Raw genomic sequence first — 15,614 nt, forward strand, 5'->3', positions numbered from 1 at the left:
CCATTGCTGCCAATATGTCCACGACAATGATGGAAGCCTGGGACACACCCTAAGCAGCATTGCCCGATGTATGGGATGCTCCCCCAGCCACAACGACCTTGGAAGTGGTGGAAAACGATTGGGTGTTGGGGGGTCTGCAACTTGGTTTGGGGGCCTTGCCCCGGGGCTTAAGCTCCACAGCACATCTTTGCCCCTTTCCCCAGCCACAGAAACTTTAGAAAATTGAACAAAGAACATAGGATTCAATCAACAGTGCCAATATATATGTTGTCCACACAATAGTAACAGACGCATGAAGTCAGCACGAGTCACCCAGCAACTGCCTCACACACACCAGCCCATGCCCTGAAATCAGAAGGAAGACAGTCACACAGGTTTTGGCAAAAGGAAATGTCCCAATGATGAGACATGCACATGTGAACTCAGCATATTGATATGTGGACACATACGCATGGAAACAACTCATTTCACATCACAACACCAAATATGCAATGACCCAAGTGCATCCTTAGCCAGGGCCATGGGATGGGCACCTGACCACATATGTCTGTAGCAACATAGGCATATCTCCATCCAACCACATCTAGCAACATGCATCCCTGACAGTCCAACATGAAAGCATGCATCACATACATGGACCTTTTGCTGAGGATCAAGCAGCAAGGCAGTCACTCCCAACCCCAACACACGCCATGATGATATACCATGTAAGGCCACTCATACAATGGCCTGACAGAGCTCAATGCCGTCCCAGTCAAATTCGCTAAATTGCCATTAACACACATCCATACACATGTGCATGCTGCTGCGTGGGGATGATGCAGTCATACGCATTTGGACAACCAATAGATGAAGTATCCATAAATATACCTCACAAGCTTGCAACATCTCACTCTGGAAACTGTGCCTGTCTGTGACTTTGCTGTCAGCATATCACATTGCATGCACACGAGTATACTTTGTCACTAAGATCTGACAGAGCTCATCCCATCACCTAGCCACTTCACAGATGTCTGTCATCACCTACTCCCAGCATCGGCATGAGGCTGCATGCCAGTTGAGAATTGTGCATGAACATGTCGAGGAAAAGAACCGACTTGCTCAAATCATGCACACCAATGCAGGACACAGAAACTCTGTTGAATAGTTCACCTAGTGAGTACTCACCAGGAGCTTAGATCCGTGCCTGCAGGTCAAGGACATTGGCATGGACAGCTTGGTTAACGCTCTCCAGTACCCGAAGGTGAAACAGTGACACTTGATGGTTGTCTTCACAGTGCACTTCCATGGACGCACCTGCCTCAAGGCAGCCTTCGACTGGTTTGGATCCTGGGGGTGTCCCTGTGCTTCTTGGCTTGGCCCAGGGTATGGACCTCAACCCCCTCTGCATTGATGGCAGCTGTGATGTGTGCCCAGGTCTTCTCGTGCCCACACATCCCATGCTCATTCTGCAGATTGAAAACAACACTACAATGGGCCAAGACCTGCTCACTCAGGAAGCCAATTTTTGAAACAGTGAAGTTGACAGCCCTCAGCTCCACCATGGGAGTGCTGGTCAATGTTTCCAGACTTGGCTCTCCATGAGGCTGGTGGGGTGACTCTGGCCCCAGACGATGCATGCTGTGGAGCTGTGGTTGTGGTTCTGAGGTGTGGAAGTCCCAAAATAGCAGATGAGGTGGTCACAGTTCCTGACAAGAGAGCCACGGGAGAAAGGGCTATGAGAGAATAACAGGCGCTCCAAGGAAGTGCTAGTGGTCAGCAGCCAGTGACGCACTAGCAGGCAACAGCAGATGGTGAGGTTTGAGGGCAATTTAGAGTAGGAGGAGGCGAAATATGGTATGAGGCAGGAGGAACAAGTGTTTCTCATACATGCACAAGGCAGTAGTGTGAATATCAACGGAAGGGGGCTATTTGTCTAATTCACAGACATTGTGCAGCGTGCCTACACACTTAATGCTGTATGTGACATGTGCTCCATTGCATCCACTGAGGCAGAGACAGTTAGGGGTTGCAACACGTATTTCCTGCCATGCACAGATACAGAGTTCATTAGAGGTACTCCCTAAATATCTCCGGCTCTGTTCACACCAGGAAATTTGCTTTACAACTCCTAAATATCTCGCCCCACCGCCTGCTTTTCCTGGCATGCATGGTGTCCGAGATTGTTAGGCGGTGCAACATGCATTTCCTAGCATGCACAGAGCTGAAGATTGTTAGGGGGGTGCAAGGCAGAATCAGCACTGAGATCTGAGGGTACAGTGATGTAAACTCTGTCACACCATGCATGGGAATGCTCTGCAGACAAGGAGAAGGAATAGGGCAGAAGAATGGTCTACCTTCTATAAGTAGTGGTGAGCCTACACGTGTCCTCTTACTACCAAGGACCACTAGGGGCAAGAGGAGACACACTGCAGAGCAGGAACAGGCAGCCCTCTATGAGGAAACAAGGGTGAAGGAGAAGGGGCTACCAAGGAACAGACACTTTACAGATGAGACACTGACAATCCTTATAGATTACAATGGTGAACACCATGACAACCTCTACACTTGGAATGGCAATACCCTTCCTTTGAACCAGCAGTGGAGGATTTAGGAGGAGGTCACAGATCAGATAAATGCTCGTGGTGTGGAGAGGCCCGCTGTGGAAAAGGTCCACAAGAAGATATGGGACCTCATGAGACGGACCAAAAAGCAGCTTGGCAGCAATGTGTCCTCTGCTGAGGTTTGTGTAGGTGGCCCCACATGTGGAAGAGCTGACTCCATTTGAAGAGGTCATCTGTCGACTCACCAGCAGTGAGCTGATGGTTGGCATGGGAGGCATGGATACCTATGCAGCCTCATCAGGTTTGTGCATGTCATGTACACCTTCGTTGTGTACAGTTGTCCAGAGCACTTCTGACCCATTGAAACTTGAGCAATGTTCATTCCACATTTGGAGTGTCATTTGTTCAGTGGTCTTGCAGTGTACACGAGCCAAGTCCATGTTACTCTCTCCTCACACATAGTTGCAACGCATGTGTGTGTGCATTTGTAACTGAGAATCTGGCTGTGGGCAATGTGGGGAAGGGGATGGGGATGTTGGCAATGTTAATGCCGCAAGCAGGTGTGGTCAGTCGGAGTTAACATGATACTTCCACAAGTAGGCTTGGTTGACGTAGAGAAGCAAAAAGGCATGTAGCTCCATTGATCTACTGTCAGGTTTTCCACTCTTATACATGTCTGTATAGGCATCATCCCACAATCCGTGGCTTGCTGCAGGGCCTGATATGTACTGCCATGATTGCACAGAGCATTTAAGGTCAGTCAGCTGTGCCTTTCAGCTTTCAGAGTTCCCAGTGTCAACATCTGATGTATGTGGGGCTTGCCCTGTTGTGTCTATATGCATGTGGATACACATATGCGTGTTCAGCCAGATATGTAGGCCTCTGGATATTGTCATCTGGCTTTAAAGGAGTCCTGCTGTCAAGACACAAATTCCTTGATGCACTCTCTGCATGACGAAATTTTTCCCATAAGGGAAAACCTCCACCAAGAGATGGATTCCTTGAGACAATGGGCCTCATTCAGAGTTTGCCGGTCCGGAAGCCACAGTGGGGGTAAACCCGCTGCCACCATTGTTTCCAGACCGGCAAACTACAAGTTCTGCAGGCGGGTGGTGTTACTCTCTGTAGTAGAACTCCATGGGAATGGGGAATTACAGAATGCCGGATCCGGAATTACCGGATCACAGAGGCTGTAAATGTCCTGGTAATTCCAGCAAGTCCGGAGCCGGTAATTAATTCCAGGTCCAGCGGCAACCTGCCGCTTTTCCGGCACATTTACGGCCGGACTTGGAATGAGGCCCAATCTCTGAACATGCAGTTGTAGATGTCAATGGTCACTGTGCATGATGGCTCTTTGACTACTCATGACATGTATCACCAAGACCTTGTAGCTATTGTGGGCTTCATGGATGAATTCCTTGCATAGGTGGCCATAGCCAATGAATACCAGGCTTTGGCATTGCTTGGTCAGAGTGCACCATCTCAGCATCCACCACAGGATGAGGCTTCCAGTTGAACAATGCAGGTGGTGCCATTGCCCATGTCCCCACACACACAACTCCTCTTGTCACCACCACACATTCTTTGTGTACCCTGGTGTCCATGAGACTGTGGAGGGAGCATGTATTTTTTTCTTACCCCTTCATCCCCTTCAGGGTAGACATTTCTTTTTGGAAACTTGTTTTTCCTTGGTCCAAGGAGGACTGTATTTGTTTTTGACCCCTTTCTAAGGTAGACAGTATTTGTTTCTTACCACCATCCAAGTGGACTGTATTATTTTTTGAGTCCTCATGTCATGGATATTGGGCTCACATGGGCAGTGATTCAACTGCTCATTGTAGTGGGCAGAATTTCAGATTGAGGGACAGGACATGCAACCATGCTCAGTGGAGTCAACTGATGTGGTGTTGTAGACTGCTACAGTCTCCCACATAAAGGTGAGCTTTCCATATATACATTGATGTGTCAGGCATACACCTTTCGCTGGCTCAAACAAATGCCCAATGTTATTTCAGGTGTGTTGTCTCATGCAGTGCCCACATTCCCTGAGATAACCCCCCCCCCAGCACACTATTTGCACCCAAGTCCCAATCCTTCAGCTGGGCACTTGCCTACCTAGCACCAATGTGGAGGCCTAGTGTTAGGCAAAGGTGGTGAGGGATTCCAAGCACCACATCTGTATTACCAGGTAAGGTTGTGCACTGCCATTAATTTTCATGGCTAGTGACATATGCACCACAATTGTGGCATGATGTGGCACACATTAGGTTTGCATGGATGATGTGTTTTGGAGATGATTGGTTGATGGTCACTGGCCTCGTTGGGGGCAGCAGGGGGGCCAGAGTGCTGTGACTGTTCAATAGATTGCTGTCCCCAGGCCAGTTTAACCCAACCCAAACCGAGCCTAGTCAACCTCCCCACATTTCTAAATCCTCAATATTCTTCAGCTCCAACCATGCAAGTCAGTGCAGAGCCCAGATGCACAATGACCACCAGTTCCTAGGGACCAATCAGGATATTTGGGGGGCCCAGCCAGCAGCTCAAGAGAATAATATCAAACCAGCAGTGATAGCAGAGTAGTCACCTGTAGTTTGGCGGGCCTGGCTAGAGAGTTTCAAGTCAATCTCTCTGCTAAACAATCAGCAAATGTACTAATGAATGTGGGCCGATCCAATACCCCAGTTACCTACAACTGTTCTGTTAAGGGCGAGTGAGCAGCATCGGATTTCTTTCAACAACTCTGGCCTCTGAGAGCCTGCTCCCAAACAAGTTCCTACCTACCCTTCCTGTTTCCATTAGTGCAGACAGCCCCCAAAGCACACCTGACTTGATTAGTCCTGAATTAGAGTCAGGGCCTGTACTAGTGCTGGGAAGTATAGGCCGAGCCCACATTACTAGTCTACCTGTATATCAGTCACCGGAGGGGGGAATGTACACCAAGAAAAGCTCAAGGAGCAATAGTATGGACTATGAGAATCTTACCCCTTTGGGTCTGAACCAAGAAACCAAGAACTTGACCCAGCCTGTAGACGCAAACAGACCCCAGGAATTTATGGAACGGATGGAATTTGAGTTTGTAGATGTGCCAGAAGTCATGCTCCCTCTTATTAGTATTACTTGGAACAAGAATGTGTCAGATAAGTGCCCTGAGAGTACCTCCGTGTCTAGCCCTACCCTCCAAAAGTCTCCTAAATCCCCTGGCCCATATATTCTGCCCACTGCTGTCCCAGCTGCCAAGAAGGAACCCACTGGTCATGGCTGTAAATCTAAGGAATTATTATCTGAGATGAAAGACATAAGGAAGCTGCGATTGGTTGTGTCAGAAGGCCAAGAGAGAGGGGGAGGGGGAATGATGGGGGACCATCTCCTCGTCTCGCAGTCACAACATGGCTTTGCAAACCACCTGAAGAGTCAGGAAAACACATCACGAAACGCCACGCACATGCTATAAGCACCAGTATGCTCACACCCGAGCATGAAGAAAATATTGGTCCGTACAGTGCCATGATCAATGAAGTGCCTCAGGTTCCCACCCACTGTGAATCCCATGTACAAACTGTAAGGTCACAGATCCGAGACAAGCAATCCTTTCAGCAGCCCACAACATAACAAGCTAGAAAAATAGTGCAAACACAACGTATGCAACTCGGGATGGCAGAATTGCTAACACAGTAGGAAGCCAAAGCCCCAATGTTGCCCACATCACATTCTAGGGAGGGAATGCCCAATAGCAAACAACACGGGGGGCTTAGGAGGGGCACAGTATTTTTACATAAGGTACCCAAATTATCCCCCAAACAACGTGAACCAAGAAACACACTCATAAATAAATGCATGCACTGGCCCCGCACTTCAGGGGCTGCCTTTTCGTAACCCTGGAGGCAATAATGAACTGCTCCAGATTGCACCATGAGGGTGACAGTAATTGTGACTTTGTGCAAATGGAATTCAGGGTACTAAGAGTGGCTAACGGCATTTTGGGTACAAGCATGAGCTGCAGCCGGACTATAAAGAGCGCTAGTGTAATCAGTCCCTATCTCCATCACAACACGCCTTACTCCTCTGGAACTAATCCTCATGGTTCTGTATTATCCAGTGACAATACAATATCATTGGGGGAAAGGACCATGGGTAACTAGTGCAGTCGAGCAACTGAGAGTCTTCTGATAGACTTGCGAAAAAAAGGCGATTTAACTTTTGAGCCAATCTGCAATTAGCAGGATACGGGAGGCCATAGTAATCGTCACAGTTGTTTGTTTTTTTTTTGTCTACAATGCCATTGTAAATAAAAATAAAAAATCTGTTATGGTTGGATGTACTTTGATGGCCTGATGGCCGAATAAAATTATTTGATGGATGTGCAGAGGATATATTGAGGGTCTCAGAGATGGGCAGATGTTGATTTTCCCAATCACAGAAGCATGTACTGTACATGGCAGTGGTGTGTGAAGGTGGCCAGGGCCAGCAACAATGGTGTGGAGGGACACATCATCACAATTGCAGTCAGGAGAGCCCTATTTTGCACTTTGTGCATGCCACACAAGGGGGCACATTGTATGGAGACATTATGCCAGGGACTGGCTCACTATGTTTGGCATTTTGACCAGTGGTGAGTGCAGGTGGGCCGGACCAGCAGCAATGGTGTGGATGGACACATCCTCATGATGGCAGTTAAGTGTGCCCTTTTTTGCACTTGATACATGTCACTCAAGGGGGCACATGGTATGGAGACATTGTGCCGGGGGCTGGCTTCACCATGCCTGGCTTTTTGGGGCTGTGAAATTGTACCATTTAATTCCACATGAAATGACTATGGCAGTGGTTTGTGCACTTCATTTGATGGATGTTGATGGAGTAGCATTGTACTGTTTGTGATATGGGGCACACAAACTTTGGCAGTCCAAGAGGTGCATTCTCAGGGTGTTGTTATGGGCAAGTTATTTTCGCCTGATTGAATCATTGAAGGTCATCATGGATGTAGCGTTACTGTGTGTGTTCCACAGTTGGTATTCATGTAATTAGGTTTGTAATACCTGGTTGCATGTGTCCTGTCACTGTGCCTTTGGGCCTGCTAAGGGAATGGGTTGTGCCTGTGGATGAGGGCAGACACCCTCCTGCATCTCTGCTGTTATGTCATGGCATGTGGCAATATTATGTGACAATATTATGTTGAACACAATGTTCCACAATGTTTTGTATACTTCATGGGGTGCATATAGCAATACCCCACCTAAGTGGTCAAGGGAGCGGAAGTGTGACTTGAGCACTCTGAATTTATGCTCCACTGTGCCCGCCTCACCTCAGGTGTATGGATTCCTGATGGGTGTCAGCAGTAATATTGACAGCGGGTGGGCACTTTCCTCCTTGAATGTGGATATTGCATGTTCCATTTAGTTCTTTGTGCTGTCCCTTCCCCAGCATTGTGCTCTTTGTTCCATAAAGCAGGTGTATGGATTCCTGATGGGTGTCAGCAGTAATATTGACAGCGGGTGGGCACTTTCCTCCTTGAATGTGGATATTGCATGTTCCATTTAGTTCTTTGTGCTGTCCCTTCCCCAGCATTGTGCTCTTTGTTCCATAAAGCACTGTACAGCGCAAGGTGGGAAGTGCCAACGAAAAGTCAGATCTGTCAATCGGTAATTGGGTTTTTGCATGTCACAAAGTGTACTATTATAGCACAAAGTCACTTTGCGCCACTCCATCCTCTTTGTAAATGACGCCCCCAGAGTCCTGAGCCCTTTTTTTCCAGTCGCTAAATGCTTAACCTATCCTAAATGCATACCTTCAGGAAAGAACTAAGAAACGCTTTCTTTAGAATAAGCTTAAGAATCTAGTAAGCCTCCTCCTGCCCTTCCTCACTCATGAGCTACAAGGGACAAAATGTCTCATTCCACCCCCTGTGAACCCACCTATTTATGTGGTTCATCGCGTTAATGGTGTAAGTGATCTGAAGTTGACCAAAGGGCACAATGTTAAAAGAAAACCTCTTAAAACCCTATAAAAAAAGAAATTCCATTTAATGGGTGTCATGGTCACGAAGCACAACCAAACTCATACTGACATCAAACAGTAATGAATTAGCATAAACCATAGCATGCTTCCCACCATGCACTCATCAGGTTCTCCCACGTGCAATCACGGATAACATAAATTACATAATTCATACATCTCTGTTTCTTTGGATACAATGCCTTTTACTGTAGGGTCAACAGGACGTGGCCTGCAGTCATGCACTGTGAGCATGGCATCCAAGGAGACCTTGACTGGACACAGTGACCCTACACCCAATACCACAAACTGCATTGCCATGTGAGAATGTTATACAGATGCTGTTCACTGGAATACCTCATTACAAGTTATACAGTGCGGTAAACAATTGGCAGTAGTGCTGTTACAATCACTTTCTTTGCCAGTAATGGAATTACTGCCATTTTTAATGCACTGCCAAATTCCAAGTTTGGAGGTCGAGTGGATGGTCCACCTCCAGGAAAATGGCAGTGGTAATTCCTCCACTTTACCTCCAAACAGTTGTAGATTTACAGCGCAGCATTACTGATCGAGATACATCTTCCAAAAATCCTCATGGAGTCCTATGGACTCGGAAAAGGGAGATATACACCTCCATACAACCACTCATAATTCCGTGGTTAACCCACTGGACTGAGTGACTGAAATGGAAAAGTGTTTTGACAAAAAATCGGCAGATGACCACCAATTCAATGACAAACTTGTAATGAGGACAAATGTCCCTATCTCAGGGCAAGATTTGCACTAAGATTATTTGCCTCAAGCCAATACTGCAGACAGGATCAGTCTCTCAAGTGCCCTAAGAACAACACAGTGTTAATTTCTATCTGTTCAATTAGAACAACATCACACACAGTTTTCATGCTCTTAAACGGAATGCAGTGTGCTTACATGTCAGGATGCCAGCACTGAATCCGCAAAATACCTGTCCATATTGACAGTCTTCTTGTAACACTTTACACTTGCTCCTCAGCTATGAATTGATATTTGATCATGGTTATGACCAGTTTTGTCTGCAATCTTCTTGCCACATCACATGAGAATGCAGTGAAGAGGTGTTTTGCCTGTCCAGGGATTCATTCCTATGTACATGCATCCCAGTGCCCACAAATGTTAAGGTCAAATTTGATAGATTATTTCCAAACTATGCTAAATTCCATATCCCTTGTTATAGCCAATGCCATGCTGGGGGTCAGAAAATGTTATAGGCGCGGTTCAAAGTCCTCATTTCCCACCAATTGTATTTAGAATGTGCGTTGTAAACTTAGTTACAGCAGAGAAAAACAATAGGACTCATGGAAAAGTGCGCATAGATCCCGCAAAGTTCACGCAGAGAGCTCGACTTTGCGGGTTCCTGCACAGAAGTTCTTGTGCACACTTTGCATATTCATGGAATTTTTCCTGCAAGACCTGTGAGCATTACACGTTAGTCCCAGAAAAGTCATGCAAAGTCGATTCCATTAATCGCCGTAGGGGGTTTTGCACGCATAATGGACTGCAAAGTCCTGATATTTCCTGCAAAAAAATTCCATGAATAGGGCCCTATGAAGGAAAAACTGATTCCACTGTTTCCATTGAAATTGTGGTTTGTGATGGCTTGCAATGCCAAAAATCATACATCCCTCTTGGGGGAATACGTTATAGATTTAGATACTAGCAAAAAAGGGTGTCGAGTTGTAACCATGGTCCAAGCTGTATGGACCCTCGTACAACGTTTTTTTTGTTTTTCTGTACCCCAAAGTGTCCCTATGGCAGTGATGGAGAAGTGACTTGTTGAGCAGATAAGTGACATCCTCTCAAATGAATCGAGCGATGAGTGTGGATTTCTTCAGAACCTTTCATGCCGATAGGTCATATATCATCAAAGTTAGTAGCGCTCCTGAAACATGATTTTAATGAAGCTTCTTAAGGCAACCCGTCCGTTGGCTATCTGCTTCATCATTTGCTTTCCAAAGATCAAAAAATAAAGCGAATCACTTTGAGAGTTCATTGCCGCCGTATTTCACAAATGTGAGCGAAACCCAATTCTATGTCAGGACCAATTTACAATATATTCTTTTGCCAAGAGGTAGATGAGGTGGTCCTGGAGTTCACAGTTATCACTGGTCTAGTGCCTTGAGATGCTGTGTATGCATTTAACTGCGTGAAACACTTGCGCCGCAAATACAGTTTGATGTTCAATTCATTGTTTAGGGGTCAGTCTGTAAGGGTGATCTCTGAAGATTAGCATAACACAACATAACCACGCATTCAACATAGTTTGGAAAAGACAATTAATTGAATATGTCGCTTACCAAAAGAGATCCAATACCTTCTCCTCCAAGACAACCCTGAATGAGAGAGAAAACCTTTCATTAGGGAAAGATTTGAATCTGGGTGTGTAACTCAGGTCAGTGCAAAGAGATGGCAGAATGACAGAAAATCGCTTAAGGCTAACTTCTCATCCTCTGTGACATTTCTTAAGAATTCTGACATGTCCACGCCTCATACTGGGAGTAAATGCAAACCTGGTATTTGCAGTGAATGGTTATTTAAGGCTCCTCACTGCACAAATTCACCCTGCATCCATCTGGGTGGGGTTATACCACAGCCCCCCCCCCCACCTAACTAGGTGGCGATAACCAATGCATATGCGATCGTAAGAAAAAAGCCCAAACATGTATATGCAAAGATGGGGTTGTCTGTGGTCCTCTGCACCCACAGTCATGTTCATTTCCTGCACACAAAAGACTTTTGTGAATCAGGGTCTTTCATGAGTGTGACATGGTGCGGCATCTGGTAGGCGTATTGCTCCTGAATCTTAGCACCCTGTCACTTTTGTTAACTAGCCCTGTAGTGTTTTAGTGCTGACATTTCTTCATTCCAGTACACAGGTTTCATTAGTAAAACACAATTCTGGTACTCATATTTAGAGCACTGAGTAGCATTGATCTCGGATGAAAAAAACACACATTCTAAATGTGTATCATTAATTTGAATGGGGCACATTTACATGTTAAAAATAATATACCGAAAATCACAATTACTGATATTTTTTAAACGCAAAATCTAAACACGTTTTTTGTTAATCCGCTTATTAAATATGTTGTGTTAATATATTTAAAAATATGAACGGCAAATACAGTTAGAGTTCCCACAATTTAAACCACAACCTTATTCGTTACCAGCTAAAATGTGTGACAGTCCCTAAACTAGGTAGACTATAGTGCGTGTATGAGTATTCAAATCATAACAAAACATAACTCAATAAGACTACAAAAAACTCAACTTGCAGGTTTTGCTCGATGTTTTAAGGTGAATGCTTCCATTACTTTGGCCAATAAGGAGCAGTGCAACTAAAATGAATGATGTCAACCATTTTATCAGCGCAAGCTGACTTGTCTTCATCGCTGATCTGTTTGATAGTTCTTTTGGGAGGAAAGTGAATATGTGAAACAATAGAAGGTAATGAAGAAATAGCTGTTTCAACTAAAAGAAGACGACCCAGAGCTACATTGATAGACAGTCACTGTGGAGAGGTTTATCAGCATTCAGCCACTTAAGAGCTCTGCTGATGTGTCAGACTTAAAAAAGGCGTGGAAGCTCTGTGATGCATTCCTTCTACTCAGAGGAGCCTTATCACCAGTGTAGAAGAGTCCTGGACAACGCTACAGCACACTCCCTAAACGGGCCAAATAGGAGAACCCCAAACGTGCTGAAGGAAGGAACCTATTAGGATCTAGGGAAGGTTTATGGCCGTGGATGGACCCTGAGGCTTCATGTTCCATTTTTATTTAATTTTAGAAGTTTTGTATCATGCCACATGCCAAATATGTCGCTTCAGGGTTAGAAATATTAAAAATTAAAATTCAAGCACTGCAGCTGAGTAAAACAGTAGTGTTACATGTGAAGATTGACCAAAGAGGCATAAGCCTAGAGGAAAGAGACACCTAGAATTTGAAGTTGATACTTAGTTAAAAAAAAAGTCCTTTTTGAATGCATCAGCAGTTGGCTCATAATATTTGCTGAACGTGAAGATGAATGGTTATATAAGCGCTGAACCACTTGAGTCTCCATTGAATTGAGATCAGTTTTGAATAAGCTGATCACTCCTATTAAAAATCCTGAATGTAATGTCTGAAGTACTGGTTGACGCCAAAGGTGGACTCATTACTCGAACCTCTGATAGTTATGCTGTCTGGCAGAGCCTGTGCGCTCCTTGACAATCTATGATCTATTTTACTTTTTGAATGCTCAGGAGTCTGGCAGAGCAGTGGAAGGTATCAGTACTGGGTTTTGTGCTCGAGTTTTTCAAATGGTGTAACTACCATGCTCTTGACCCTCATGATTACAGGAGACATATCCATGAAAATGTCCGGTTTGATTAATTTTCCTGTGTCTTCATCGAGGAAGCATCTAGAAGGGTATCACAACCCATTCAGGCTGAATCCATCATTTTAGCGAAGTAGCTGGGTGTTTTAAGTCAAAGCTTGATCAAATCCAATATTCTTTTGATCTTTAGCTTTCACTGTGAACGTCTCTGCTCTGCTCAATTTCACTATCATTACATGTATATGCATGAAACCAACAGGATTTGTGCAGGCTTCTCAATCATGTATTGAGGTGTTTTAATTTAAGGAGGAATCAACTAATGGATGTGGACATATTGTGTCGGATCTCTAGAGGGGATAACAGGCTTCACAGGCTACCGAGAGGACCCACTTAATAATTGTACTAAAGATGTACCCGATTGAAAATGAAGGACCAGTTCAATACCTGAAGCAAAATATTAGAGAAGACGATATTCTGGTGTAATTTCAGCAGAAAATGAGTATGGGGTTAAGAAGATGAACAAATGAGGAACTGTGAATGCCTTCCACAGGAACTCTCCCCTAAAAATGTATGCACGATTTGAATATTGTTGTAATTGTCATTCATGACAGATGTAGTAGAGGACAGTGAGCAACATTCTACAAACAAATATTTTTTTTAACTTTTAGTAGAGTAGAACTGAAACACTGCCGATGAGGACAATGGAAAGTAGACTAATTAACTAAAAGGTCCACCCAGTGGAAAAAAAGAAAATGGAAATTCAGGCGCGCTACAATGGGCTAGAGAAGTTCCTTGCAGACTATTTTGTGGGAAGCAAGCCACGGTCAGGAAATATATGAACACATAGCAGAGGGGCAGAGGTCTCAAGCAGAAAGGGACTCTAGCACGTGTCCCTCTCTTAATAAGGTGCAGTTACACTGCAGTGCAGGCTGGCAGACTTTGATTACAAAAGGAATCTTAACCAGATTTGGAGGGAAAAGAGGCCAACAGGGAAGGCGACATGGTGGTAAATACAGTTCTGGTATCATCATCCTTTGCCCACATGGTTTAAGAAAATGATTTGTTGTTTGTTTCAAAACGTATTAATTTCAGCAAACACACTTGGAGCTTGTTGTATCTATCATCACAGCGGCCTAGAAGAAGATAACTCAGGTTCTCAATGCATTTTGGAGAATGCATATGTATTAATTAAAGAGGATTGTATAAAACATATTTTAGATGAGTTAAAAAAAAGAGTATGGGAAGGAAAGACAAACTAACATTTCTAAGATGGTAATCAAATTGGACTAAATAATATGATAGCAAAGTTACATAGTTCTATGTGTGTTTTTTGCTGTTGTTTATATTGTTTTTTTAATTAGACCCCTGCTTGTCAGCTGATTTACACAGGTCCCATTTGTTTCAGAAGAAAGGTACAGGGGCGCCCCAAGTACTCTTTGAAGCAAGATGTCTGTATTTGTTTAGTAGTAATAAATATTGTTGTCTGAGGGTACCCCGTGTTTGTATAGAAAGATTTATATCAGGGAAGTTCTTTTATGAGGAATGTCAATTGCTGGAGTAGCAACTTGTAAATATTAGTGTAAACAGTCACCGTTTGCTAGAAGCAACTGATGAGTTCAAGTGGCACAATACTTGAAGGTACCTACCAGAGTTTTCCATACGTTGTATGCAGGCCTCTAAGGTAAGGCACTTATGCTAATGGATATGCATGAAAGGGGGCTCAAGTATTCTGTATAATTGTATGGATTTAGAGAGGTGTTTTGGAGTTTCTCCTGGTTATGCACATGGGTACGTGTATGGGTATATTTGTGCAGAAATGTGTTTAGAGTGTTACCTAGTTTCTATTCTGCAGTCTTTGGGCCTGATTTACAGAGCGTTTTCCAAAGAGATTGCACCATTATAAAACACTTCTTCTGAATCAGGCTCTTTGACTTTAAAGTTAGGTTGCATTGATTGCTCCCAAAAGTGCACTGTGTTTCCACAGTGGAATTTCCTAGGCGTGTGTATAGATGAGAGGGAAGACTCTTGTTATTTGTGGAGTAAGTACATGCTTTAGAAATTGGGCTGCCCCGGATGGGGCCATATTTGTCACCAAATACTCATAGGGTTAGGACCTTTAATCTTTCCAGAACATTTAATTCCGGGAAGGGATAAAAGGGGGCATTTGCTTTGTGTGTAGCAGGCAAGTCCTATGTCCTTAATATCCACATGCTGGACAAATGCACCTCTTATGTGTAGGAGCAATGTCAAACATGAGGCTTCATGCCCCTTTTTGCCCCTCTGAACAGAGATTGGACCTGCACATCATTGCCTGTCCATCTTTCTATGCATATTTACATTGGTATAAGTGCTTTCATCAGAATATCGCATACAAATGTGATCTTACCAATATTCCAGTCAATGAGTTGGCAATTTGAGAAACAGTAAAGCCAACACTTTGCAAGGTTGTACCCTGAAAGATAAGAAAGTAAGACACATATCATCTGCAAACAACCTGTAAACAGCACCTCATAATGACTTACAGCCACTGAATTTCTTTCAACGACAATGAATCAGCCACATCTATAATTAATCCTAACCAGGTTAGTCTGGGGATGCACCAGCTGTGCACCAACCAATTGTGGCACCGTGTATTGGATATTTATAAATCAAGTCATGGTCTTCTGCTTGCTAAGCTCCTGAGACTTAGGCCAAATATGTTGCTTCAAGTAACACATCTCTTGCAAAATCACA

General features: G+C 44.3%; 1 protein-coding gene across 1 annotated transcript in view; it reads right to left on the bottom strand.

The window, feature by feature from the left end:
- LOC138580697 (uncharacterized) overlaps positions 1-15,614 on the bottom strand; it is an 82,870-nt gene that overhangs the window by 37,879 nt on the left and 29,377 nt on the right. The window contains exons 9-10 of the mRNA XM_069651441.1: positions 15,268-15,333; positions 10,865-10,900 (exon numbers count right to left, since the gene is read on the bottom strand). Of these exons, the coding sequence (XP_069507542.1) occupies positions 10,865-10,900; positions 15,268-15,333 (102 nt within the window). The remainder of the gene's footprint in view (positions 1-10,864; positions 10,901-15,267; positions 15,334-15,614) is intronic.

Source organism: Ambystoma mexicanum, chromosome 3p (assembly GCF_040938575.1).
Source record: "Ambystoma mexicanum isolate Mex_15411 chromosome 3p, UKY_AmexF1_1, whole genome shotgun sequence".
Classification (NCBI taxonomy): domain Eukaryota; kingdom Metazoa; phylum Chordata; class Amphibia; order Caudata; family Ambystomatidae; genus Ambystoma; species Ambystoma mexicanum.